Source organism: Apis mellifera, linkage group LG5 (assembly GCF_003254395.2).
Source record: "Apis mellifera strain DH4 linkage group LG5, Amel_HAv3.1, whole genome shotgun sequence".
Classification (NCBI taxonomy): Eukaryota; Metazoa; Arthropoda; class Insecta; order Hymenoptera; family Apidae; genus Apis; species Apis mellifera.
Window position 1 is genome coordinate 7,983,705 of NC_037642.1, and position 14,704 is coordinate 7,998,408.

General features: G+C 46.4%; 1 protein-coding gene across 5 annotated transcripts in view; it reads left to right on the forward strand.

Moving 5' to 3' along the window:
* LOC552079 (homeobox protein homothorax) overlaps positions 1 to 14,704 on the forward strand; it is a 479,885-nt gene that overhangs the window by 370,242 nt on the left and 94,939 nt on the right. For all 5 annotated transcript variants that reach the window (XM_016912223.2, XM_026440631.1, XM_026440632.1 and 2 more), the window contains one exon: positions 12,892 to 12,968. In XM_016912223.2, coding sequence (XP_016767712.1) covers positions 12,892 to 12,968 — 77 coding nt within the window. The remainder of the gene's footprint in view (positions 1 to 12,891; positions 12,969 to 14,704) is intronic.

Consider the following 14,704-nt stretch of genomic DNA (forward strand, 5'->3'; position numbering starts at 1 on the left):
GAGAATATAGGATCTTTGATCCCGAGTAACACGCCCCGCTTGATATCTGTCCTCGATTCAAAATGGACACGATGAAATTTCGATTTAGAAAATGAAAAGAACGTTTTTATACACGTGGTGTCGTAGGTATTCGATTCTGAGATAGAAGAATTAATACTTGGAAAGCATGCCTTAACGTATCGTGGATATACAGACGATGGATACATAATTATGAATCGTTTAAATAAATTGAAATATCCGTTATTTCTTTACAATAGAAATATCTCAGGGATTCCAATGTAACACGGATTCACTCGTCTCGATGGTGAAAAAATTGCGGAAAGGGGAGGAGGAAAATGAAAATCTCGTTTTCGCGATCGGCCATTACACGGCACGAGGCATGAGATCGTTCCCTTGAACACGAGCTAATAGAGAAGCGTGGTGGGGTGGCGGTACACGATTCGAAGGGAGAGGAAAAGAAAAAAAAAAAAAAAAAAAGGAGAGGTTGGTGAATCTCCTCCTCTCCTTGTAACCCTGCTATATATAGCCCATTTCTGGCTCGCGTATATGAGGCTATTCGCGCGTACCTCGACGGCTAAACGAAGTCACCCCCGTACGAGGGATGAAGGGCTGTCGGCTGAAAGGGGTTGGTGGCCGCCCTGCGCCGGGCGTTACAAGACGAAATAAATACAATATTATGCAAACGGGCGGGGCTGATCGCGCTCGGCAAAGCCTCGAGAATCTCGGGAATCCCGAATAAATTGACACTAAACGCGGAAGGGTCTGCCAACCCCCCTCTGTTTCCCCGGCGAAGCGCAGACCAAGGCGATCGTACGGGCGCGAGGAACGCCGGAAATATATATCGATGCTCCCGCAACACGCCGTATCCCAATATCGCCTAACAGCTATTTCGTTTATACGAGGTGAAGGGGAGAGAGAGAGGGAGAGAGAGAGGGAGGGAGCGGGAATGTGCTTTTCCGGAATCTATGCATAGACGACACCCCGTTGGGTGACGGAGGGCCGTTTCGTGACATCGTCCTCCCTTGTATGTAAGTTTTCCTTCTCCTCGAGAATGCCGGGAGGATTTCTTTCTTCTTTTTTATCGAACAGGGATAAAGGGATATCGAGGGAAAAATTTGTCCGCTCCTCTTCGATAAAATAAAATATTCCTTCGTCGAAAATGATATTTGTTACGTTTCGTATAATGTTAATTCGATACTATCGAATATTTATATATGTATATATGTATATCAGAAAACGCGATACAACAGTAGGATTTATAGAAGTAGAAGGAAATAGAAGATGCCGTAAATAAATATACTACACGCTTCTGAATTTTACATCTTCGATAATTGGCCACGATAAATTGAATAATCCGACAGGATATCTAATCCAAATATCTCGTAGTGTACAGTAATTGACACGGTGGTGGCAGGTGACAATTGAACGGTGACATTGTGTAACATTATTAAATAAATACATCCGCTGAATAATAGAATCAACGAATATATTATTTTACTGAACTAAAATAAAAAAAGATGCTGCATCGTGATCGAATACAATCATTTACATCTTTCAATCCGCGTCGACAAACATTACGATAAATGGAAAAATATAAGATCCGCAAAACCCACAGAAACGAAACGGAGAAAAAAAAGAAAAGAAAAGGAGAAGAGAGGATTCGATTTCAAGGAAGAGGGTTAAATTCTCCCGACACCGCACCTATTGGTAAGGATCCACAATTTTTCTGGGAACATCGCGAAAGAAGAAGGAGGAGGAGGAGGAGGAGGAGAAGGAGTAGAAAACGACTCTCCTCGTTATCCTCGACAGATGGTAATTCGATAGAAAGTTCGGCCCGTGTTTGGATACGTTCCCGTAATTTATCGACGCGCGGATGTTCCGTCGTTTCGGGGCGGTTGTTCCTCCGCCCGTAATTTCTCCCATTTTTTCGCTGTGGGCCCCTGTAACGGCGTAAATAGCCGAGGTATCGTATAATCATCTAAATTACGATCTCAGAGCGTGGCGATCTCTCCGCGCTTCCCTGCGCCACGAGGGGGGGAGGGAGGGTCGGAGGGGGTAGAAACGGTCTCTCGCGGGCCCCGCGTCGATTCTAATCTCCCTCCCCCTTTTTTATCCACCGCCAACCGCTCCGCTCCAACGTTCGAGCGGACAGTAAACCTTCCAACGAAATGGCACTCGCCGCGAAGCGTATCCTTGTTACCGATACCGGTAACGGCCGAGGACGACGGCCATTCCCGAGCCACGCCAGGCCCTCCACATATATATATATATATATACTAGTCCAACTCCCACGCTTCCTGTTCCCGGACAGTCCAATTACTTCTTCCTTCTATTTTTCCCTCCCCTCTCCCCCTCTTTTTCTTCTTCACCGCGTGGAAAAAAATTGGTCGAACGCGTTCCCCTCGAAATATTTACCTATACTAGCTTGTTTTCCTTGTTTGTCAGGAGAGGGACGTACGTAAGTTGACGAGATACTTGCAAATAGGCTCCTGATTATTTTTTTCCATTCGAATGGCGTGTTATCGCCTCGAGAATGTGAAATCGTAAAATTTCTATTTGCAAAGATTTCAATGACGTACGATACGATTTCTTTTAACTCGTAGAAAAAAAAAACTACCAACTTCTCGTTGAAAGAGAGAGATTTCACGTTCAAGTAAACGTTCCGTGTGTTTCGTTAGCAATCGGAGCACATCACTTTCGACGAAAGCGATCCATCGACACCCGTGAAACTCCTTACGATTTCGCTAATCGTAAAAAGCTTATACTCGAGGCAGAACGGTCGTAAATCAGGCTTGCGTAAAACGACGACGTATCACGTGGCGGCGGACGGCCTAGAAACCGCTGCTCGTTTCGCAACAAAGTTGTCTGCCATCCTTATCTCGGTGTACCGATACCGATGTACCGACGCCGATGCAAAGCCGGTCGATCGGCGCTCGGATCCCACGTTTCACGCCGACGCTCGCCCCCTCCCCTCCCCCCATTCCCCATATCTCTCGCCCCGATTTTCCCCGTGTGTCGTTCCCCGCACGCGGCATCCGTGCCCCGTCGTGACCAACAAGATTATACGCTTTAAATGGATAATTAAATAGCAACGAAACTGACTGAAAGACTGGCCGGGGATGATTGCCGGTTACGGGCGCGAGCATGAGCGTGGATTCACCGCCCGGAGGCCTGTTCCTGAAGAAGAGGAGGTTGGTTTCGTTATTACCGGGATCCTCCCGGCGTCGCGTCTAAACCGAGCGGAAACGTTGTAATTATCCCGATTCCCACAAGTCACGGGCTCCGTTTTGGTTCCGATTGACGAGGAAAAGAGGAGGAGGAGGCAGCAGAGCCCCCCTTCAAGAGGAGGAGAAAGGGGATCTCGTTCGTTTCGTTCCCATCCCCTACGATTTTCAAGCACTCAGATCCGATATTTCGCGTATCTCCTTTCCCAAAATAATATATCGCGTATACTTGGAATTGGCTCGCTCGATGGAATCGTCTGGATTTGATTCTGAGAGTAAGATGGCGATTGGATCTTGGTACTTTTCTTCTTCGATACTTTGGGATCGATCGATCGATCGAAAAGTCGTAGCACGGACACGCGTACAATTTCCATGAACACAGTATTGATTGAACACAGGAAACTGGTTGTTCTTCCATTAAGAGGCGAACTTTGATAGGCGAGGCGAGAATCCAATCGCGAAATGCGACCGACCGAGCAACTTACTTGGACCAAGTAATCAACGCCTCCACGGATGCTCGATCAACGAGAGCGGAGGGAGCCCCCCTCCTCCCCCTCTTCCGTCCAAACAGCCCCATAACGAAATCGCAGGTGCGCAGTTTCCCGGGTCCATTAGCCGTCCAGTTAATCGCGGCTGCTGGATCCACGGGTTTGGTTTCCTTGTCGAGAAGAGGGGGAGGGACGGATTAGTCGGGAGGGAGGGAGAGTAGCCGTCAGTCGTTTCATTAGCGCGACCCAATCAGCCCGATACGGCCCCAGGACGATTCTTGGGGTGCAGGACGAGGCCTAATCAATGAGATTGGGAGACAAAGCCGGGTCACAGGCCCGGGTCAACGGTCATCTTCCGGGTTGTCGGTGGCAACGATCGAACCTACGCCTCGAATCACGAGGCCGACGACACAATGAGGTAGGTGTGTCCCCTCGTCTCCTCCTTCACGCGCCCTTCGACGCGTTTGTTCTTGACGAACAAGACCCACGTGCGCCCGCCAAGGCTCGAGGGGTACGCGCCGACGACGTTTCTCCGTGTCCATGGGCGCGAATACGGACCCCCTCCCTCCCCCCATGCTGGCCAGGGTCGCGTGATAATGACAGGGTTGGGCGTCGCACGGTGATTGAGGTGGCCGTGTCACAGAAACCCGCTTCGACCACGCCCTGCGAGTCGCCGATCCGCATCGATTCCACTCTCACCCTGTCCAAATCCTTCCCTTTAACCTCCAACGTACAATTTCTTCGTGTATATATCGTTATATGTTCCACGATTTCTACTGTAGAATCGTAGAAAATTAAATTTCTACTAAATATATCTTCAACCTTCGTTCCTTCGTCCTGGACGGCATTCGATCATCGGGCCGACCGTGTGTCATCGATTAATATTCACCCCGCTCGGTATCAACGAAAATATCGTAGGAAAGAGCAAGTCAGCCTGGAATTTTTCGCGCCGGAATAGCTGATTGTCGAGCGAGCGCGGCGGGCGCAATGACGAGGCAGATTCAGGCAACCGATATCCATCTGCCGGATAGATGGATGCACCGCGATGGTTCCGCGGCGCGGTGTCGGGGTCAACATCGCGGCGGCATACCATCTTCGGGCTTGGCTTATCTCGTATCGTTCGAGGTTGCCGCCGCCACGAATAGCTTAGCCGACAGTCCTCCCATACATACCATTGTGTTCCGACCGTAATTACGCCGTGGCGCGTCTTCGTGGAGAACGCGTTCTCTTCCCCCCCGATTCTAATCACCGACTCCCGTTCCTCCCTTCCCCCCGATGACGATCCATTGACAGTAGCTCGAACGAGCGGTTTCTGCACACGACGTTCCGAAAGACGAGAATGGAATCCATTCGTTTATCTATCCTCGTGGCGGAGAGATTCGAATGGAACGAGTTCTTCGAAATTGTGTTTCGTTTCGTAGTTAAAATTTCACGAAGAGAACGATTCTTGTCTCGTTTTCTTTTGCGGAAGAAAAAAGATTATTCTATATAGATTTTAAGCTATAAAAATTTATAAGAAACGAGGTTGACAATTCATTTCGATATCGAGCATCTTCGCTTTTTTCTTCGTGTTTTTGGTACAAATGGACATTGGTATCTCTCTTTCTCTGAGAAGAATCGAGGGATGATCTCTTTTATCCTCCGATTCCGAGAATAGTTTCATCCACGGACGGGCCACGAGTTTTCAACCGCTCGAATCTTCCCGCGGACGATCTTCTCCTCTTAAAGGAAATCCCGTGGAAGTCCTTTCGACGTGCGCCAGCCATTACCTCGCCACCCCCTCCACCTCTAGCCGCTTGCAATAACGGCACATTAGAGGATTTTAACGCCGAAATTGAATAACCCCCGAGACGGTAACGAAGTTATGCTCGCTCATGGAAATGTCTTATATAGCCATCCACCGATGGAACGAGACAGTCGGAATGAAGGTATTAGGGATGAGTGACGCGCTGACGTCGCCTATTTCGTCTCTCCGCCTTCCTCGTCCCGGCTTCCTCGCATCGGCAAAGGCCAATCCTTCCCCCTCCTTCCCTCTGGTTTTCGAATCGGTCGACCGTGGCCTCTTTCCCTCTCCCGTCTTTTTCTTTCTTCTTTTCAAAAGAATTCACTTATTCCAAAGTCAAACTACCTATTCTTTGTAATTTTTGTCCAAATCGTATTAAAAAAGAATTATTATCGAAACATTATTATTACTCTAGAAAATTCATCTCTCGAATCGTTGAAGCAAAACTTTAAGTAACCATCGATTATCTTAATAATCTTCGATCCTTATATAAATTAACTCCAACGTTGGATGAATTCATTTCTGAAATACTGTTGCCTTCGACACGAGGGTGATGACGAGGCGCGTTCCCCGTTCCCACGCCCCCACCAACGCCCCGCTCGTTAGTCGGAGTCAGCACCGATCGTCATCGACGTGTCATTCGGGAAGTCCCTGTTAGGCTTTTGCCCCGGAACGAAGAACGCCTCGAATGGAAAGAGGACGGGAAATCGCCGAGTACCGCCCATCCGACATCCACCCGTCCTGACGCAGCATCCGGCAGAGGCCGGCAAATTGTCGTGCTCGCGGCCACGTACTCCCCCGATCGACTCCGTTACGCGTATTATTATCTGGACCGATCCAGAGGACACGGATTTCTTCGTGACAACCGGTCCCTGTAACGAGGATACGTGTGCAATTGGTCCGATCGTGCGCCAAGACGCCATCCAACCACCGGGAATGGGGGGATCTCGTTATCGTGGCTCGACTTTGGCAATTCCGCGTCGGATCCGGTCGGCCGGTCGCTTATCGGTGGACGATTAATAACGGGCTCTCTCCGCTTGCTTCTCGGTTCCCTATGATTTATCGACTGGGGGGACCAGGCTGTTCGCCAGCCCTGAGAGAGAGAAACAGGTTGAAACATCGCGCGATGTTAATACGAGTACATTGATTATTAATAGACCTTGTTGAAATCGGTCTTCTTATTCTTACATCCTATGGGATGCGTTCCCTAATTCCTCGATTAATCTGATCGTGGAATCGATCGCTTCTCGCGTTCCTTGCATCGATTCGTGATCATCGTTGATCGGCAGATGCTGACACTAGCTTCACTCTTGAATTTTTGACATCGTTTCTTATCGAATGATATTATGCATGTACGCATACTCGTAGATATCTCAAGGTAAAGATTTTGAATGATAAAGATTCTGGATAAATGCTTGGAGGAATGAATTTATGAACGGAGGTAGTTACCCACACCTGTGGATAACGCAATAAGAGAAGAATTTGGAATGGAGGAGGTGGAGAAAAGTTAAGGTGGGAAGAATCGCCGTTTTGTACTGATTTGAATTTGGGCCACGAACGATCTCATCGTGCCCGAGAATCGTCTTAGGGAGCATTTCCCTTGGCGAGAAGGGCCACGGTTATTTCTACGTCTTCGCTATCAATGTAGCGGGGAGGTATCACGAGGCGATGAGGTTAGCGTAGCGCCACGAAAAGGGGTCGTCTCGAGGCAATCGGGCTAAACTACGGACTCATTTACACACTTAGCCGGGCTTCCGCCTCGCTCGTTTCTACCCCAGACATCGACCGGGAGCGAAAACGGTTTTCATATTGTCTTTTTACCGCTCGTTCCCGTTTTATCGCTTGTTTGGGATCGCGCCATCTCGCGTGTATGTCTCCGTCTCCGTGTTGTGGATTCATCTTATTCGAGTTTCGTTCCAATTTTATTCAAAATGAAAATTGATAATTAGAGAATATATTATTCAAATTAGGAATTAAAAATTCCAGATTATCAGCTCATTGATTCTCGTTTGAAACAACAATTGCAATACGATTATCTTCCTTCCACGTCAAGTGTTGCACAAACCAATCGAAATAACACCAGCATCAAAGATTCTCGATTTCTTCTTCTCCCTATCCCCTCCAATCTTTCTCGAGCAATTCTCAACATCCCCTTACCTAACACGCTCGTTTCTTAATCGGCGAATCGAGGGAACGAGAGAGGGAACCGTCTGCAAGATTCATTCAATTCGCCGAGTGTTACCTGCAACTTTCTCGCGGGTAATACTTTTAGCGAGTCAAAGTTGCGCATCGTCACTGGTGTTCGGGAGGGAGGGCCAACCCCTCGGTCGAGAAAAGCACGAAGGGAAGGGTGGGCAGGCCAGAACGGACCGCCGCGAGCACTTAAGACTATTGTTTTCAATGTAATTGGATAGCTGCTGCCTTCTCTCTTTCCCTCTCTTTGTGTCCCTTTTACTTCCGCCCGCCTTCCGTTCCGCCAGCCACCACGATCCCAGACGAGGGTAGAAAGCAGCGAGCCGGTCCCCCGATGTAGCTTCAACAATTATCTTGATTGTTTTATGCATACACCAAACGAGGCGACTACACGAGCTACGAGAGCTAAGAATTTTCGCGAGTGAAAATTCCATTCTTGATCGATGAGATCAAGAATTTTTTTCACCCCCCTAACGATGTCTCCATTAATCCATCCGAAATTTCTTTGAGTTTCTTTTCACGAAGAAACGTAATTAAAACTTCATAAGATACGTATGATCTACTCTTCTTCTCGCAGCCCTCTTCTCTAAATTTCGTTTCGATCTTTATTCCTTCCTTAATCCAAAATCTCCCATACAGAGAACCACCACCGTTCGAAATTTCCATCGAATCTCATCCACAACCTCAAAACTCTAATCACGGCCAATTACTCGCGTTACCCGATCCGCGCGGAACTTCAATTCCGCGATCCATCCCCGTCAAATCCGCAACCACGTCTCAATCTCCCACCCCCACTCGGTCTATATATATATATATATATACATATATATATTATATACATATATATATATACATATATACTCCAGGATGTGACGTTACGCCACAAATGGAGAGAACGCTACCTAGCGCGGGCAAAATCCGATAGAAACTCCACGGGCAGACAATGCTCTCGGCCGATTTAATTAGGATAAGAATCGCTTGGATCGAGTATACACGGCCGCACAATGGGCTTTCACGGTGAAAGAGGGAGGGAGAGAGAGAGAGAGGGAGAGGGAGGGTGGGAGGGAGAAGTGAGGCCACGCTTCTGGTGCATGTATACCATGGCTCGCCTCCAAGAAACATGATATACAGAGGGGCGGTGGGGAGGGGGAGTAAGAGTAGGAGGAGGAGGAGGAGGAGGACGGGGTTACAGCGGTTTCCAAAAATACCGCAGGCTTCGGGAAAAAGTAACGAGCGGCGGCGGGGGATTGGCGGGGCGAGGGACGCGCGAGGCCTGGAACGTAATACCACGAGCGCCACGTGCTAATTATGTAAAAATATGATGCGGTTCGGGCCGCTTGCGGTGCAGCCGCGGGCTTTTATGCGCAGCCGGATCCGTCGAGCGTACACGCGCGCGCAACCGGGGCAAGTTTTGGCATCGGCTCGTTGGGCCCCCGATACTCCACGTCGAATTTAATGTTCGCGCACGAGCCGGCCTTGAATTACTACGCCGAGCGTGTCGCGGAACCAGAGCCTGATTTAATCGACCGCTCTCCAAAGGTCGCGCGTACGTTACTTTACGTACGCGTTCGGACCCAGCGAGGAAGCCACGGTGCGCTCGAATTCGATGTTAATGCAAGGTAACGCTCGAAGGAATTCATAAATAAAGTTTCGGTGTATTTTTTTTTTTTCGGAACGATGAAGGAAATATTTTCTACTCGATCGTTATTGTTGCGAATACGTGGGAAATTATTGAAACGGTTTTAAATTAGTTTTAGTGAAGAAATGATTCAAGATGGATTCAAAAAGTATTTTTTTTTTTGTTGTTTATTGGAAAACACGAAAGAGAATGGTTGTATTGTATAATATAAAATTTTGTTCTTCCTTTTTTCTTTCATCGAGACGATTTGGAATTGATGCGAATATTTTTTGAGACTGTATTAAAAAATTAGTTGAATCAATTTTCTTATAATTAATTTTACACAATGTCGATAAATTAAGAGCATTATTAACGATGAATATTATTCTTTTGAATTATTCAATTATCTTGCTAAATTTATTTCTATCTGTTGTGATATAAAAAGTATTTGAAAAAACTTTTGCAAATGCTTCGATTGATAATTTTTAAAGTGAAAATTTCTACCCCTTATTTCATTTTTATCGATACGGGCGATATAAAATGTCAGTTGATAAACGTTAATACAGGAAAATAAAAATGGTTTCGGATGGGGTAGAAATTAAAATTGCAAAATGTAAAAATGTGACGCATAGCCAATACTGTACATACATATTCGTGCGTTCCATTTTTTCGGTGATAAATGGATTCGTGGCCATCGCGATTTGTTCTTCCCTCGCTTTATGACGACTTTAATATAGCGATGGGAGCTAATACAAGAGATGAAAATTAAGATGCACGACGCATTGTCCCCCCGGGATTAACGTGTACCTCACGTAATATAATTAACGTGATTATCCGTAGATCGCGTGAGTCACTTTTTTTCAACGTTTCTCCTCTCTCTTAATTCATATCATATGATCCAATAATTCGACACCATTTTAATCTTACGTAATCTTTCCTAAAACGTCTTAAAATTAATATCGAAATTATTTTCAATTTCTACGAATATTATTCTTTCCATTTTTGAAATTACCAACCCATCTTCTTCGCGTCTCGAGCGAAATAAATTTAACGTTTATTTCGACATAAGCGGCAACAGGGGATAGACATAATCATAATAGACGTGAATCATCGAAATTAAAAATAAATTTAAACGCGTTTACGTACAAATTAGGGACGATGGAACACCGGTCCAAGTATCATTTTCAAAGAGATCAACATTGGCAAGGAAGGCGGTTCGCGACAATGTTTTCGTTCTCTCGTGCGTTCTTCGCGCGCGCGCACTTTGGGGCACGTGTCGTTCGTCTTCCTGTTGCTTCGGGCGCATCGGAGAGCGCGGCGTTGCCGCAAGTGCGAAATTAATGCGAGCAGTAACTTCGCTGGAAGAACGATGAGATTTATACACGAATTTATGGACTCGCGCAACAAGACCGATGGAATAACCGAGGAGTGCATCATTTATGCATCTAGCTCCGCTTTCGCCGCCGCGTCTTTGAGCTGTTGCCAATGCCATGCCGCTCTCTCTCCCTTTCCCGCTCACGTGTCACGCCGCCCCATTTTTCGCCCCCCCCATTCGACCGTGTTCTCCGCTCCAAACGCATCATATCGAATTTTAAAGCCACTATGCCTATGTATAACTCTAAGCTAATACCACCTGAATTAAAATTCAATTTTACCAATCCCGGTAACCGGATACTGTTGCGCCCCTGAAATCCAATTTATCCGAATCGAGACGATCTTGGAACAATCTCTCACTTTCGAGAATAATTTATCGCAATTTATCGCGACTCGATATTAGACCCAATATTCCTCCGCGATATAATCGTGATGCGTAATCGTCGAAGGGGGAATCCGTTCGGACGGAAATATCGCGACTAACTTTCTATTTTCGCGTTCAATTTTTGGAACGGATTACTCCGCAGATATATTCTAAACGGAACATCAGTCATCGATCCTTCAATCTTTCATCTCGATGAATTCTTTTTCGCACAATGATCGCTTCCCTCTCGCCTCTCGTGAAATTATTTCGGCGACAGAGCAGAAGTTGTTGTCGAAGCTATCGTTTGAAAACGAGTTTCTCTTCGAGAAAAGTGAAGGGACGGGAAGGGAGGGGGAGGTGTTCATACGCGACAAGGGAATAATTTATAACGACCACCTCGGAACAAGCGACAAAGTTGCGACGACCTTTCCATTAAATCCCTCGCTCACCAGTAAACCTGTCGTTTCCACGGGCTTTATCGTCGCCGATCCGTCGATTTCCTTCAATAATTCGCGACACAAAGATTATCTTGTAAACCGCCTATCTCTGTCCCCTTCCCCCCCCCCTCTCTCTCTCTCCTTCCCTCTCGTATAGTATAGTATATCTCGAATGGCCCCCTCGTAAAGTCCATCTTCCTGAAAGCCAATACGGGGGTATCGCGCACGATGGATCGCCGTGTGTGCATCTGCATCGGCGCGACAACGCGATAAAACGTGCCTCTCTTCCGTTACAGTCGAGAGGCAACGATCCTTTTTTCTTCTTCCCTCCACCACTTCCTTCTCTCCCTCCCTCCTTCCCTCTATTTTTGTCATTTCTCTTCCCTTCTCTCTCTCTCTCTCTCTTTTTCTCTCCCTCTCCCCTCTCTCTCTCTCTCTCTTTTTTCGTCGTCGTCGTCGTCGCCCAGCAATAAATAGTATTTCGCAGGTGCGTCCAGACGACGCGACGCCCTGTAATGCGACTGCCGTCGCGCAGATAAAAGTCCCCCGTGCCATCTATGCGCTCTGTGCACTTACCTGTTACGCGATAAATCACTCGATAAATTGTTTAAAAGCATAGACTGCCGGGGAACGCGGAACGGCCCGGGCTTTGCCCTCACTTCGACGCACTGTCGTCGTAAATAACGCGTAAGTTTGCGACCGGGCCTCTCCCGCCTCGGACACGCTTCGAGCTTCACAGCTTTGGAGAAAGATGTAACACGTGGAAACTGGGAGAAACGTTTTTGGATGTGTATATATATGTACATATGTTGAGATCGATTGTTTGGATCGATTTCGAGGATTTTTTTCGAGGATCATGATTTTTAAATTCGAAGAGAATGATTATATGTTTCAAATATTGAATGAATTGTTAAGAAGAGTCGTAGGTAAATTTACGTCAAGCGCTCAAAGTGATTTAATCTTTGATATAATGGTAACCGTAACCAGTGGTGTGTAGTTGGTAAAAATTTTTAAATTTAAATCCCCAATAAAGGGATTCCAACGAACGAAGATGGTAAATCTATATAAGCGATCGAGAGAGAGAAAGAAGAATCTTTGAACGATTTTACCTTCGGGGAAGGAATCGCAATGAGCTTTGGAGAAAAATTTTATAGGGATACTTACGTATACGCGTATATAATAGATAATAATGAGAATGATTTACGTTGCAAAAATATCGATTGGGGTTATAGACATTATAAACGTCCGCAAATTTACGATTCGACTGAAAACGAAACATGCTTTCCCCCAGAACTCCGCTCGTTTATTGCTGTGATTGTAGTGAAAATTCCATCGCTATTAATCATCGGCATTTTAAACACGGACAAGAGTTATTAAATTATTCTTTTCTTTTCCCCCTCTCTGTTCCAGCATCCGTACCCTTCGGAAGACCAGAAGAAGCAACTGGCTCAAGACACGGGGTTGACGATCCTTCAAGTTAATAACTGGTAAGTGATTCATTCGTGCCTACTTCGCGTGTATTCGTCGCAGTATTATTGCGGTATATCGCTATCGCGAGGAGTTAACGCTGAGAAATCGAGGACACACTTTCCCAACCGCTCTCGGTATCTCTCCATCGAGATACAAATTTCCTTCTTTATATTCCCGGTTGCGACAAATGATACGCGTTAAGTTAAGTCGGTTAAACGACAACTCGATCGGCTAAATACGTCGATCGCGCGAAATTACGAGGAATTGTGTTGGCCGAAGGTTCGAGAGGGAGGGAAACGCGATTGCGCGCAGGATTTCGAAATTCCCGCGATATCTGTGCCCCGCGCGGCCATTAAGACGGCATTGTCGTGGCCGCGGGATTCCTGGCGTGCCCCTTGTCGAAGATAAAGCCACCGTTTCAATGCTGGCTTCTCGCGTTCCGTACCGAAGGAAAACGATCGAGCCAAGCGGAAAAGAATTTGACGTATCGGCGTGTCGCCCGTGTGGAATTCCATTTTCACGATTTATAGTCGTTAAGAGATAGAGAATAGCGCCGATCGGGGAAACCTTTTCCCTTTTCCGTCTCCAAAAATATCAATTTATTCTCGAGGAGGAAAAAGTTTAATTTTTATCGTCTCGAATTAAACTTACTTCTTTCGTAACTTCTTTCCAATCACTCTCCACAAAATAGTAGCATCGATCGTTTATTTAATGTATTTATTACAACACGTTTCTCTCGACGTTTCGTTCGACCACACGCGAGTAACACGGAGGAGACGAATATTATCCCTCGATTCGACGGAAATAAAATCGTAACACGCAGTCGGTATCGGTTATCCTCGGTATGGATGGTAACGAGACGTTCCAGGAATGATATCTATCGTTGCACGGCTGGCAGCCAGGTAGGCGGCGAGCAGCTTGTAAAACGTTTATGACAGTCCGCTTTATGCACCTTTAATCTCGGCGCGAAGTGCCGTACCGGATTATATTAGCCGCTATTATGTACCGATTTTACGATTTTCGTATCTGGGCCGTCCAAGTAGTAGGGAGGGGAGGCGAGAAAGAGAGATTTCCAGAGACAACCAGCCTTCGCTTCCAACCAGCTTCCATTTCTTTCTCCTTCGATCCTCTTCATCACCGTCCTCTTCCTCCTTTTCTCAATTCTCTCTGCTTCTCTCTTTCTCTTCCCCTCCTTTTCCTCTCTGTTCCTCGAGAATCCTTGTATCGAGACCGAGGAGAGTACCGTAAATTCAGTGGAATTTTGACGCTACCGATAAACGCACTCACGGGCGCGTGTACTCGGTTGGAGGATTTTCGGTTCCCGTTCCCCATAAACGCGATAGCGAAAAACGCGATCCACACGATTCGCCACGGTGTATTCCACCACCAGGATCTCGAACGGGAAACAGGTTAACCGGCTAACCTCGTAGGTGGCTGCATCCGCTTAGAATGCGGTTGCAGGTGCGGCTGATAAGCGCCGAGGAATTCGAATTCGTTGCTCTCTTCGTATACTTTAGTTCTAATAATACTAATTTCTAAGCCTTTCTCTACACGAGTCGTTTTTATTGTTGTTGCTTGTAAAATTTTCTACTCCGATTCCAAAGATAAATTGAATCTTTTATCTGGGATTATTGGTCAGACAAAAATTTCTAATTCACACTGTAAAATCCACGCGCTTTGATCGATTTTTATCGTTGTTCGAGAACCTTCGAACAATAATCGTAAGAATATTCCAGGAATGCATCGCTGATAT